The 13,392-nt window shown below is 43.6% G+C and overlaps 1 protein-coding gene across 6 annotated transcripts in view; it reads left to right on the top strand.

The window, feature by feature from the left end:
• CHD7 (chromodomain helicase DNA binding protein 7) overlaps window positions 1-13,392 on the top strand; it is a 188,858-nt gene that overhangs the window by 162,235 nt on the left and 13,231 nt on the right. For all 6 annotated transcript variants that reach the window (XM_063709272.1, XM_063709275.1, XM_063709274.1 and 3 more), the window contains 12 exons: window positions 1,291-1,401; window positions 1,491-1,696; window positions 4,503-4,702; window positions 4,889-5,048; window positions 8,154-8,243; window positions 8,691-8,794; window positions 10,133-10,262; window positions 10,672-10,744; window positions 10,898-10,955; window positions 11,654-11,882; window positions 12,133-12,341; window positions 12,464-13,135. In XM_063709272.1, the coding sequence (XP_063565342.1) occupies window positions 1,291-1,401; window positions 1,491-1,696; window positions 4,503-4,702; window positions 4,889-5,048; window positions 8,154-8,243; window positions 8,691-8,794; window positions 10,133-10,262; window positions 10,672-10,744; window positions 10,898-10,955; window positions 11,654-11,882; window positions 12,133-12,341; window positions 12,464-13,135 (2,242 nt within the window). The remainder of the gene's footprint in view (window positions 1-1,290; window positions 1,402-1,490; window positions 1,697-4,502; window positions 4,703-4,888; window positions 5,049-8,153; window positions 8,244-8,690; window positions 8,795-10,132; window positions 10,263-10,671; window positions 10,745-10,897; window positions 10,956-11,653; window positions 11,883-12,132; window positions 12,342-12,463; window positions 13,136-13,392) is intronic.

The following is a 13,392-nucleotide window of genomic DNA, read 5'->3' as shown; positions in this document are numbered from 1 at the left end:
CAGCCAAACTTATCACCCCTGTCTCTCCTCCTGCCCCTATCTCTGTTTGTCCACCTGACTGACATCATTCAGATGCATGAGATGGATGCTGAGGTTTTTCTGGCTTCCTCTTCTTTCATATTTCACTTGTACCCAGATTCTGACTCCATTGATTTTGCCTTTTGTTTTATTTTATTTTTGAGATGATGTCTCACTATGTTGCCCAGGCCAGACTTGAACACATGGCTCAAGTGACCTTCCACCTTCAGCTTCCCAATAATTTTACCTTTTAAAGAATATGTTTCTTTTTTTTTTTTGACAGAGTCTTGCTCTGTTGCCCAGGTTGGAGTACAGTGGCGCAATCTCGGCTCACTGCAACCTCCGCCTCCTGGGTTCAAGCAATTCTCTTGCCTCAGCTTCCCGAGTAGCTGGGATTACAGGTGTGCACCACCATGCCTGGCTAATTTTTGCATTTTTTGTAGAGACAGGGTTTCACCATGTTAGCCAGGCTGGTCTCAAACTCCTGACCTCAAGCCATCTACCCACCTCGGCCTCCCAAAGTGCTGGGATTACAGGTGTGAGCCACCATGCCTGGCCTAAAGAATATGTTTCTAAACCACCTTCTTTTCTCCATTTTGTTATTTCTTCTGTAAATTATTACAGTGGCCTCTTCTGCTGTGTTCTGACCTCCATGCTCCAAGCATTGATATGACCTTTCCAACTTGTGACTCTGGTTATGATTGTGTCCATAATGAGATTATTCCTATTTTCAAATAGTTCCTGGTTCCCTCGGGATAGAGTTCAAACTCTGTTAATAACATATACAGACGCTGCTTGACCTGGCTTCTCTCTCCCTCACCAGCTCGACCTCTGGCTCTTCTTCCCTGACTACCCTTATCCCCTTTACTCTCTGTGCCTTGGCACAGAGTGAACATTTCCACATGCTTTCCTGTTTTATAAATGTTTTAAAATGGTTCAGGCATCATTTTATGGAAGAGACTTTTCTTCTCGGTTTCCAGCAACACCCTGCCTGAACCAGGTTAGGGGCCCCTCCTCTGTATATCACTTGCACTGGTCTATACCCTTGCTCCCTATCATTTATCACGCTGCAGTGTAATTCTTTGGTTTGGTCTCAGGCCCTGGCCAGTGAGCTGCCTGAGGGCCAGTCTGTCATTCTAGTCCCATCTACTGTAGTGTCTGGCATAAGTGGAGGAATGCACAATATCGGAGCAAATACATAAACAAAAGCTGCTTTACATTCTGCTTCTGAGAAAGGCCTCTCAAAGTAATGCGTTTCTTTTTTCTCTTTAGGCCAGTTTTGTTGCATCTGGAAATAGGACAGATATTTCCTTGGATGATCCAAATTTCTGGCAAAAGTGGGCTAAGAAGGCTGAATTGGATATTGATGCCTTAAATGGGAGGGTGAGTAAGAAGTCCCATTCGAACACCTATCTGATCTAAACCAAGAGCCACTCTTTGAGAAATTTCAAATGTATCTCCTCTTTTGTTAGAACAACCTGGTTATTGATACTCCAAGAGTGAGAAAGCAGACCAGGCTCTACAGTGCAGTGAAGGAAGATGAGCTGATGGAGTTCTCAGACTTGGAAAGTGATTCTGAAGAAAAGCCCTGTGCAAAGCCACGGCGTCCCCAGGATAAGTCACAGGGCTATGCAAGGAGTGAATGTTTCAGGGTGGAGAAGAATCTGCTTGTCTATGGGTAAGTAGGACTCACTACGTAAGATAGAATTTTATTGTAACAGTAGTTAGAATTCCCAACTGGTAGAGAAAAACTATATTTGTGTTTGAATTTGTGTGACACCCCTTTGCACAGTCAAATGAATGCTTCTGCAGTAACTTTACAGGGCTTTGAAGCCATTTGGTTAACATAATAAGTTGTTCAGATGCTTCTGGTTCAGAGGTCACCTGAAGTTAAGGTGCTTGTGTATACCTTAAGGAATTATGCCAGATCTAGAGTTACATGTTGATTATTAATAATTAAGAACAAAGTGTCAAAATTATGTAATCTTTTCTCACTTTACAAGCTTTGCATAAAATTTATGACTGTCGTAAGCTTTTAATATTTCTCTTATAAAAAAATTGTCAAAGGCAGTAATCTCACTTGTTAAATTCTTCCTTGCAACTCATATGAAACATGAATGGTCATTTGAACTTTGTGAAAGTGTTGTATTTTTCCTGCTGGACTATAAGTTCCTGAAAGGCAGGATCCATGTCTAATTTATCTCTGAATCACTGTGATGCCCAAAGCGGTACTTCGAATGGCAGGGTGCTCAGTAAATATCTGAATTGGTCAATAAGAGTTCTCTAGCAGATTGTGGGACTACAGGCAACTCCTGTTAAAAAAAAAAACTGCAGCTAGAGTAACCTTTCTACAGATCTGATGACGTCCTGTCTTGGATGATTTCTTCCAATGAATTACCATTAGTTTCAGAGTAAACACAAACATATGCTGACATGGCATCCAGAGCTCTTCTGGGCCCTTGTCTTCTGTTGGTTCTTTCCCATGGGTAGTCCAAGCTTCTGTTAGGACAGACGGCTTCATCTCCTTCAGTGCGCCACGCTCCATCTCATCTGTGTCTTTGCACAAGCTCTTCCCACTGCCTAGAGGACCCCCCACTTGCACCTCCCCTGGGAGGTGACCTACCTCCCTTCTGCTCTCCGTGGGTGTCCGACGCAGGCATCAGCTTGTGCTCTGCAACTGAGTCTGGCCTGCACTTCCCATCACACTCATCATGTTGTTTACAATTTTTGAGTCGCCTCCCTCTTTCAGTTTGCAGCTCCTTGAAGATGGAAGCTCCTTCATTGTGCCCTCAGTGTGTAGTGCAGTGTGAGCAGACACACAGTGCTCATAAATGCTTGTTCAACAGAAGTCCATCATTATCTGTGAAGCTGGACATCCTCTCTTGTCTCTTCTTACATGGGGCAGAGACTCACCCCCTGTGTCCCAAAAGCCCTGCCCCCCAAAAGCCCTTTGCTACCCATGCCTGCTGCCATGTTTCAGCACAATCATCAGATTTGAGAGTTCTGTGGGTAACTTTAGGAATGGAACACATAAATAACTCCTACAGCTAAGAAGTGTGCTTAGCGCAGATTGTCTTTCAGTCGGGCCCTTCCCTCTTCCCATAGTTGTCACTGTGTACTGAACACCTATGTGCTGGGCACTGTCTAGGATCCTCTCAGTCACTAGGGGTGGAGCTCTGAGCAAGACAGTCATGGCTCAGGCAGGCAGGTGAGCAAGTAGAAGTGGTGCAGACTGTGACAATACTGTGACAGGGAAGCACTCTGCTGTGGAGCATAGAGCCTGTCAGCTCACTGTTAAGACACAGCTCCAGTGTTGTCTCCCCACTTCTGGGGTTAGGAGGAATGAAAGGAGGAATTCCACAAAAGGTGGCATGTACAGCTTGTGACTTGGTGGATATCACAAATCAGCCAGGGTAAGAGGGAGTGCTGGGGTTTGGGTAGGGAAGGGAAGTGAGGTCCTGGCAGATAGAGCAGTGTGTTCCAAGGCCTAGTAGTGAGAGCTAGCCTTGTGGTTGGAGAAACTTCAAGAAGTTCACAGGAACCAGAGAGGACCAGGGAGTGACAAGAGACCAAGTGAGAGGCAGGGCCTGAGGGAGGATGTGCGCTGCTCTCTGCTCCAAACACAACTCTCAGTCTGCAGCAGAGGGGCTGTTCATACCATGAGCACTGCCTTGGTGGCTCAGTCTGCTGTCGCCTGGGAGAAGACATGGCTCACATAGCACCTGCTGCTGCCTGCCCCCGTACCTATTTGTTGTGTGGTCTTACTCCATAGCTCCCAGATGAGACAGCACAGCACTGTTTAGCCTGGGATTATAACACAAAACAGGCAGTCAGGCCCCATGGTGTGTTGTCTGTTTGCTTGTCTTCTGTCCATAGTCGTTTCTCCCACTCATTTCTCATGAGGACCTGAGGGGTGGCAGAATATCTTGCCTGTGATGGTTCTTATGCTTGGGGTTATTACTCCGTTTCAAAAGGAACCTCAGAGCTTTCCAGAACCTTTCACCAGTGACTGTGGCATCCCCTTAGAGGTGGGTTGATGCAGCCATACTGCTCAGCATCGCATCCTTGATTTTGGGGTAGTCACACCTTTTATCTTGAGTTGCCTTTTGTCTCAGATGGTTGGTCAACATCAAGATGTACTAATCATGACAGTGTGAAGCAAAGTCCATGATTTCCAGGCCCTCAGATGCACTCACGTCCTGAAAATTGCTGCTACAGCCTTCATGTACCTGGAAAGGCCAGGGTTAGCTTTGTGGGTGTTATTCTTGTGGCAGTTCAACTCATGCGCTTAGGAGCAGTGAACTGAGGGGCAGCTTACTGTATAAAGGAGTGTTTTTAACTCTTGCACCCTGGATTTCTTTCCTATCACCCAGTGTGAATTGTTGCTAGTTTTGACCCAGGATTTCCCAACGCTGGTACCTGACTGTTAAAGCCATAAATCAAAACTCACAGGCACCTCTGCATGCTGGATATTTGCTTTGCAGTTGGGGACGGTGGACAGACATTCTTTCCCACGGACGCTATAAACGCCAACTCACTGAGCAAGATGTAGAAACCATCTGCAGAACCATCCTGGTGTACTGTCTTAATCATTACAAAGGGGATGAGAATATCAAAAGCTTCATCTGGGATCTGATCACACCCACAGCAGATGGCCAGACTCGAGCCTTGGTCAACCATTCCGGTAGGTCTCCACGATGCTGTTTGTGCTACAGGGTCACAAAGCCACCAGGAACCTTTGTGACACACTGTTGATAAAGAGATGTGACATAAACCCCATATTTCCCTGCCTCGTGCGTTAAGCTCTCTGCCATTGACACTATAATTGGAATGTAAAAGGCTTCTGTTATTATTATGATGGTGATTCTAGGTTTATCAGCTCCTGTGCCAAGGGGAAGGAAGGGAAAGAAGGTGAAAGCCCAGAGCACACAGCCGGTGGTGCAGGATGCTGACTGGCTGGCCAGCTGCAACCCAGATGCCCTGTTCCAGGAGGACAGCTACAAGAAACACCTGAAGCATCACTGTAACAAGTATGTTATTAGAGAGTGGACCTGGAGAGCTTAATTCCCTTTTTATTCTTTAAAAAATACATGCAGCCGGCCCTTCACGTCTGCAGATGCAGAACTCGCAGATTTGGAGGGTCAACTGAGGGACCTGAGCATCTGCGGATCTTGGTGTCTGAGGGGGGTCCTGGAACCATACTCCTGCAGATATGGAGGGACAGCTCTGTTATTAAGACTTTTAAATGGTATAGTTATTGCCTTTGCACAGCCTTACCATTTTTCTTGAAATGTGGTGTCAAGTTGCAGGAGAGCATACCTTTAGGTGACTGATTATTTTTTAACATGGTAAGATACACAACACAACGTTTACCATTTTTACCATTTATAAGTGAACAATTCATTGGCATTAATTACACTCACAATGCTGTATACTCACTATCTGTACCTGAAATGTTTCCATCTTCCCAAATATAAACACTGTATCAATTAAACAGTAACTTGCCTGGCCCCTGGCAATCACCATTCTACTTTCTGTTTCTATTAGTTTGTCTATTCTGTGTATCTCCTAGGGGAATCACAGATTATTTGTCCTTCTGTGCCTGGCTTGCTTCTCTTAATATTTTCAAGGTTCATTTGTGTTACGGTGTCAGAATTTCGTTCCTGTTTATGGCTGAATAGTATTCCATTGTGTGTATATGCCACGTTTTGTTTGTCCCAGTCATCTGTTGACGGACACTTGGGCTGGTTATCATGGCTGTTGTGAATAATGGTGCTATGAACATTGTAGAGGACTGGTTTTTAACCAGTATCAGTTAGAGAATAGTAGTCAGCATTATATGATGCCACTTTCAACTAACTGCGTACAGTGGAGGGAAGACTGGGGAGTTCATGTATTATTTTTTGCTTAATATTACCTCAGTTGCTGGGTCCATTTTTTCTGCCTGTGAGCTTAGAATCATATTTCTTACCTTTATTTCCAAAAACTGATTATAGATAATTGAAGAATATTGAAACTAAATTTATTTCATTGCTTCGGGTTCTGTTAACAGTTCCTATTAAACTGACATCTGCATATGTTGTTTCCTTATTCTGAATATGCATTTTTCCATATCACTAGTTCAGGCAACAATGCTACTGATCAGCTCTATGTCCTAGCTTCGTGTGACCTTGAGCAAGTTATTCAGCCTCTTGAGGACTCACTTTCCTGGTGAGTCCAGTAGACCTCGGCAGCAAGATCTCAACTGGATAAGGCAGGATGTAAATAAGTATGCATTTCTCTTTGTAAAAGTAGCAGCAACAAAGTCTGAGCACATAATACTGGCAGCATGCCAAGCACTTTATATGGATTATCTGTTTGAGTTGTCTAAGATTAGTATGATTTTTATCCCCATTTAACTGACAAGAAAACTGAGACTAAAGTTGAGTAACCTCCTCAAGGACCCTCAGCCAGTTAGGGGGCAGAACCAGGTTTGAACCCGAGTAGATGAGGGCAGCCTCGGCTCGGAAGTCTTCCCTGCTCCTTGGGGCTGTGGTGAGGCTCTGAGGTGTCTTCAGAACCATTACCTCCAACCCTTTTGGTATCTCAGAAACTTGGTGGTTACTGCTGTGGCATAAGTGTGCTCCCTAAAATCCGACCCCACTTACACTCTTAGAAAATATCTGGTCAGTATGGTACAGTCAATGTTTAATCTCATGAGTTAACAAGAGAAAAAAATCTAAAGAAATAGAAATGAGTTATCCAAAGTGAGTCTCTTCAGGGATTTATAAGCTCACACTTGGCCTATCCAGAACCCATGCTGGCCATGAGTAGGCTCGTGGTTGGGGGAGGGCCTGTTGAGGAGCATCTGTTGATGTGTGATTGGGAGTTGTCTGTTGTGGTGAATCCTAGTTGTTATTTTGAAGTTTTAGGGACAGTTTCCACACCCTGAGAACAGCATGGTGTAGTAGAGCCTGAAGACCTAGTTCCAGTTGTGCCATGTGCAAGGTAACTCTGGCCTTAGATTTGTCACTTATCTTCTGCTACCATCAGTTTTCCTATTTGAAAACGGAAATTATAACTTGCCCTGCTTCATCATAGGGTTATCGTGAAGATCAAAAGGGCCAGTATAAGTATGAGACATTGGTTGTAAAGTGCTGTACAAGTACATGATGGGATTATTCAGCTGGGGAAATAGAATTTGTATTATCATGTACTCATGGCCAAGAAGGCTACGATTCACGTATCAGTCCCGAATGCACACCAGGGCTGTCCAGCAGGGGATGCTAGCTTTGGTAGACACTGGCTTTTGGGACTTACCAGGTGGACTTTATTGAAAGAATTATGTTTTAGCCATTAAGAAATTCCAAGCAGGACTGAAAATCTAGTTCCTAGAATTCCAAGGGTTTTAAAAAATCGATTTCTTGAGAATGATTAAGAATGTCAGTGAATTGGACACATTTTAATTTTCTAATGTTTTATTTTTTTTTCAAGCTACTACAGCTTAGGTTCCCAGGTACAGTAAACTAGAAGGAATAAAAATGTCTAACATAGTATTTCATACAGGAGAAGAGCAAAGACACACCTTCTACCCCACCCTGTCGCCATCTTCCTTTCTCGGAAGCAAAGTTGTATAATCTGAAAAACCTGACATTCCATATTGAGGGTTTATTGTAAGGTAGTAAAACCAGATTTTATATCTCGTTTATTCCTACAACTTCTGATGTGCTTCCAAAAATGGTATTAAGGCAGCAGCTGAGGAAATTTTATGAGATAATGAAGCAGAACAGTTACTGAAAGCCATCTGCTCAGTTGTTTACAAACTTGCTTCAATACTTCAGAGGCAATGGTAGGGTACGTGTCTAAACTTCACAAGCTGCACTAGGTAGAACTAAATGAAGTGCGCCTGGGCTGGGCTGAGCTCGGGCCCTCTCTGTGCAGTGTGAGCGGTTGCCAGGCAGGCCTGTTGGAAGCCAGCAGAAAGCACCACACAGAGGTGATTATGTGCCACCATCTGTCACGCTTCAAGCCTACCATACAGCATGGCTAATCAGCCTTGGCAGGATGATGGATGAACAGCAGCAGCTGCCAAAAGCCACTGTTGGCAAACAGTCCTGAAGTTAAGAACTTTTTCCCCCCTCTGTCTTCCTCTCCAGGGTCCTGCTGCGTGTCCGCATGCTGTACTACCTAAGACAAGAAGTGATAGGAGACCAGGCAGATAAGATCTTAGAGGGTGCTGACTCAAGGTTAGTGCGAGCTCACATTTGTTCTCAACCTCAGTGAGATAATCTGGGTAGCCGGAAAACATCATGGATTGTGTTTCAGAACCTTCATAAACCACTAGTAACCCATCTCCTTTTTTGCATCTTGAATGCCGGTATTTGTCCTTCGTGCTTGGGGATGTGATGAGAATCAGGAAAAGGCTGTTTGCTTTTATGTTTGTAGTGTAAAGAGATGTGAACTAAAGCACTGGTGTTCTGAGATGACCCTTAAAATGGGATACCATGTGATAAAGTTCATTTCTGGTCATGGCAGAGGGCTACTGACTCATGCCCTTTCTTTTAACCTTGCTGATACCTCCCCACCATGCTCAGATGTTTATCGTGGGAGAGAGGGCATGTGAGCTATGTATCACATTCATTACTTGGAATTCTTTTTTAATACTAATATTTCTTATAAATGTTGTCTTTCAGTGAAGCCGATGTGTGGATCCCTGAACCTTTCCATGCTGAAGTTCCTGCAGATTGGTGGGATAAGGAAGCAGACAAATCCCTCTTAATTGGAGTGTTCAAACATGGTAAGTGACGTTTCTGTTTGAATACATCTCAACTGTATGGCTTGGTCTTTATTTAGAACTCCTTACATACTCTTTTCCAAAGTCATAATATTAATGAGGATAGTTCCAAAGGACTCTTGGCGTCTACCATTTTTCTGTACTAAAAATCTAATATGAACTGTAAATATCAGATGCTGTTTTTGAATGTTTGTTGAGCATTTGAGAAGAAAACATTTCTTTCTTGGCTGTAAATAAAACCCAAACCATATTTGTTTTAATAATAGCCAAGTTGTACTATAGCTCTCCCTAAACTTTGCTTCCAGCGCGGCTTCCCTTGCTAACTCTGCCAACCAGTGTCAAAGTGGACGGTGGGCTTAACCTCTGCTATTAATCTGTACAAGTGCCTCCTGGGCTTTGTTCCAAGCAATATTTCACAAATGTCAGTGCTGAGAACTCGCGGCTCCCCTGAGTGGGATGCAGCCTTGTTAACTTTGAAAGGCTGGGGTTGCAGAACTGGCATGATATATACAGTGAGCGATTCCTGATTATAATCCCAATTCTCTGGAGGTCGCGGAGGTATTCTCAGCAGCCCAGCCTGACTAAAGGGGAGAATGATGGCTTATAAAACCTTTCATGATTACAGTTTGGCTTGCGGCTCTACAGCAGTTAGGAGCGGTGTGTTGTAGTACACATCCTAATTGAATTGTGCTGTTCTGCCTATGTACTGCAGCCACATTTTGTGAGCTCAGCCTCAAAATCATTTTCCCGCAGTGCACTGTTGGGATCTGCCATTTTCCATCTAGTCAGCTTGGGCAGTCAAAAAGCAAATTGCAGTTTGAAAACCATAGAGGGAACCGTGTCATCTTACTGACATGCATCATCCTAAACCTAATAAGACAGGTTCGCTGGCCTTACGTATATGGGGATTTTTCAGCCAGCCATGTGAGTTCCTGCAGGACTGATGCTATTCACAGAGTGGATGGGGGTGGACTCAGTGCACCCCTGCAGAGGTCATAAAGGAACATTGTGAATCCTTCTAAATGTCAAGCAAAATTAGATCTGGGGAAAAATAGGGTCAGAAATCCTCCCAGGCATCTTGCAGTTATTCTGAACCTGTTTTTCTATTAGTGTTTGTGGTAATTCTGATAATATCCCTGAAGTGTAACTTGGCCCCCAGTAGCTTCCCTAGAAGGAGCGTTCCATAGAATGCTCTACTAAAACAAGGTCCACTTGGATTCAACATAGATGCTAACCTTGACTGAAAAACAAACTTGTGTTGTGGCAGTGCTGTGATTTTGCCAGTGATGGGGCCTTTCTTTGTTTCTGTGTGTTTTCTGTGCACGGATGGGCACGGCACAGGCTATGAGAAGTACAACTCCATGCGAGCTGACCCCGCGCTGTGCTTTCTGGAACGAGTCGGTATGCCTGATGCCAAGGCCATAGCTGCCGAGCAAAGAGGAACAGACATGCTAGCAGATGGTGGTGACGGGTAAGAAGGACATTTTAAAATTTGAATAAACTTTATGTCAGTTTCACATCTATTGGCAGGGTTCAGTTCTTACCCTGCAGTACACACTGTATTGTGTCTGATTTGAAGTTCAGGAGATGTTTACCAGTCTACTCTATTTGTATGTCGTAATGACTGTTTAAACAATATACATTATCTTGATAATCTGAAACTTGTTTTTCTTTTCCAAATGTCATTTCCCGCAATCTCCCCAGACCCCCTCCACCACACTGCCATGGCTGCATGTTTTAAATACTGATAGAGTTGCTTTTGATGTCAAACCCATAATTAAAAGTAGCACTGGGCAGATAGTTACTCTTCCCTACCCACCCCCCTTCCTTCTCTTGCTTATCAGTATGATTCAAATAATTTTGGTGTTTGTTTTACATAGGGGAGAATTTGATAGAGAAGATGAAGACCCAGAATATAAACCAACCAGAACACCGTTCAAAGATGAAATAGATGTATGAACTTGAGTATATTGGCTTTTATAGCTCCATTAAAATATTATATGCCCGCATAAGACTTGTTAAACTTTATAATGACCTTTTCTTTAAAAGACAAAGAAAAATGAGACCCCAAATTAAAATAATTCTGTTTCTTGCTTTGCTTTCAAGGAATTTGCAAATTCTCCTTCAGATGATAAGGAAGAATCCATGGAAATACATGCCACAGGTAAGGTCCCAGAAAAGCTTGTGTAGCCGAGCAGACGTGCACTGAGCAGTCATTGTTCACGTGGTAGGGACTGTCCTGCTTCACAACGGCAGTGTCTTAACACCTTATTTCTTCTACACTGACCTGTTTTGTGAATCATTTTAATTCTTGTTGATGGCTGTGTTTTCATGACATTGAATTTCTTAGATAGGATAACTGTTTCTTTGATGATAATTAGCTGATTTATATTTTACACTAATTAGTGAAAAATTTTAAGCATCTAAACTATAGCTCTTGGGAATAGAGCATAGAGCATTTGCTAAGTATTCACCTAAAATATTTTCAGTTTATTTAGAATATTGACCTTTTACCGAATATAAAATCATTACACAACAATTATGCAGTTATTTTTTATACTCAAGATGATTATTGCACATACATTAGAGGAGAGTACCTTATAAGAAGTTTATGCTGTAAAGTGTGTTTCTTTATGTAGGACTAATAAATAATGTTTTCATCCTCTCTAAGGAGTTAAAAAAGAAATAAGTGTATATATTCCAAGCAAATGTTATTACTTATTTATATTTTAAAAATGAGGGCACTGAGATATTTCCCACACTGTCATTTGAATCTTAATGAGTCATCCTGTTTTGTTGGAATACTCTGTGTATTGCAAGATTGCAGCTACACATTTCAGAAATGTTTTTCCACTTCCCCAGGCAAGCACAGTGAGAGTAATGCTGAGTTAGGCCAACTTTACTGGCCTAACACTTCAACCCTGACTACGCGTCTGCGTAGGCTCATTACTGCCTATCAGCGCAGCTATAAAAGGCAACAGATGAGGCAAGAGGCCCTAATGAAGACTGACCGGCGCAGACGGCGGCCTCGAGAGGAAGTGAGAGCTCTGGAAGCGGAAAGGGAAGCTATTATATCTGAGAAGCGGCAAAAGTGAGTTTCTTCAAGGTTTCCACTCAGCTCCCGGTACATGCCCCTCTGCCCTGCTCCTGTAGACCCACAAGAGACAGGACTCATATCAAAGGTAGTGACCACCAAAGAAAGGCTCGCTCCAACAAAGCAGTCTGTTTCCCCACCCCCAAATAACTACCATGTATAAAGTCTGGGGGAAAGAAGAAAAGAAACAGTAAATATTAAGTCTTTTCCTGAAGTATGGTGCAAGCTAATATAATCTTTCTAACAGGTGGACAAGAAGAGAAGAGGCTGATTTTTACCGTGTGGTATCCACCTTTGGGGTTATTTTTGACCCTGTGAAACAGCAATTTGACTGGAACCAATTTCGAGCCTTTGCCAGGCTTGACAAAAAATCTGATGAGAGTTTGGAGAAATACTTCAGTTGTTTTGTGGCCATGTGTAGGCGAGTATGTCGAATGCCCGTCAAGCCAGATGATGGTAGGTACATTTAGCAACAAAGTTCTATACAAAAAGACGAGTAAAGTGAAAAATAAGAAAGTGTACAATGTAGAGTGCCCTTGAATTCTCCCCAAGTAAATATGAGCCCTTCTGTGTTACAGAACCGCCTGACCTCTCCTCCATAATTGAGCCGATCACAGAGGAGCGAGCCTCTCGAACTCTGTACCGCATTGAGCTGCTACGGAAGATCCGCGAGCAGGTTCTCCATCACCCCCAGCTGGGAGAGAGGCTTAAGCTCTGCCAGCCAAGCTTGGATCTGCCGGAGTGGTGGGAGTGTGGACGGCATGACCGAGACTTGCTGGTTGGTGCTGCTAAACACGGGGTCAGTCGGACGGATTATCACATCCTCAATGACCCTGAGTTATCCTTCTTGGATGCACATAAAAACTTTGCTCAAAACAGAGGGGCAGGTAATACATCTTCCTTGAACCCACTGGCAGTTGGATTTGTCCAGACTCCTCCAGTCATCTCATCTGCTCACATTCAAGATGAGAGGGTACTGGAACAAGCCGAAGGCAAAGTGGAGGAGTCTGAAAACCCAGCTGCCAAGGAGAAATGTGAGGGCAAAGAAGAGGAAGAAGAAACCGATGGCAGCGGGAAGGAGAGCAAGCAGGAATGTGAGGCAGAGGCCAGCTCTGTGAAAAATGAACTGAAAGGTGTTGAGGTCGGCGCAGACACTGGGTCCAAATCTATTTCAGAGAAAGGTTCCGAAGAGGATGAAGAGGAAAAGCTGGAGGATGACGATAAGTCAGAAGAGTCTTCCCAGCCCGAAGGTAAGGCCTTAACACTGGCCCCTCTCCTGACCCTGCAGCAGCTGGTTGTGAGATGCGTTGCTTTCTGGCAGCACGGCACCTGCTCTTTTCTTTTTCACGAGTACTTAGTGTACATTTTCTTCTGTGAAGGGATAATTTCAAGTTATGCTTATATCTGTGTTTTGCTCTTGCACCTTATAGCACCTAACCATGGTATTTTGAAGAACATAAACTCTAAGAAGGGTTGCATGGACACATTAGCAACTTCTGGTTTAAGG

Source organism: Gorilla gorilla, chromosome 7 (assembly GCF_029281585.2).
Source record: "Gorilla gorilla gorilla isolate KB3781 chromosome 7, NHGRI_mGorGor1-v2.1_pri, whole genome shotgun sequence".
Taxonomy (NCBI): Eukaryota; Metazoa; Chordata; class Mammalia; order Primates; family Hominidae; genus Gorilla; species Gorilla gorilla.
This window is presented reverse-complemented; position numbering and strand designations above follow the sequence as displayed.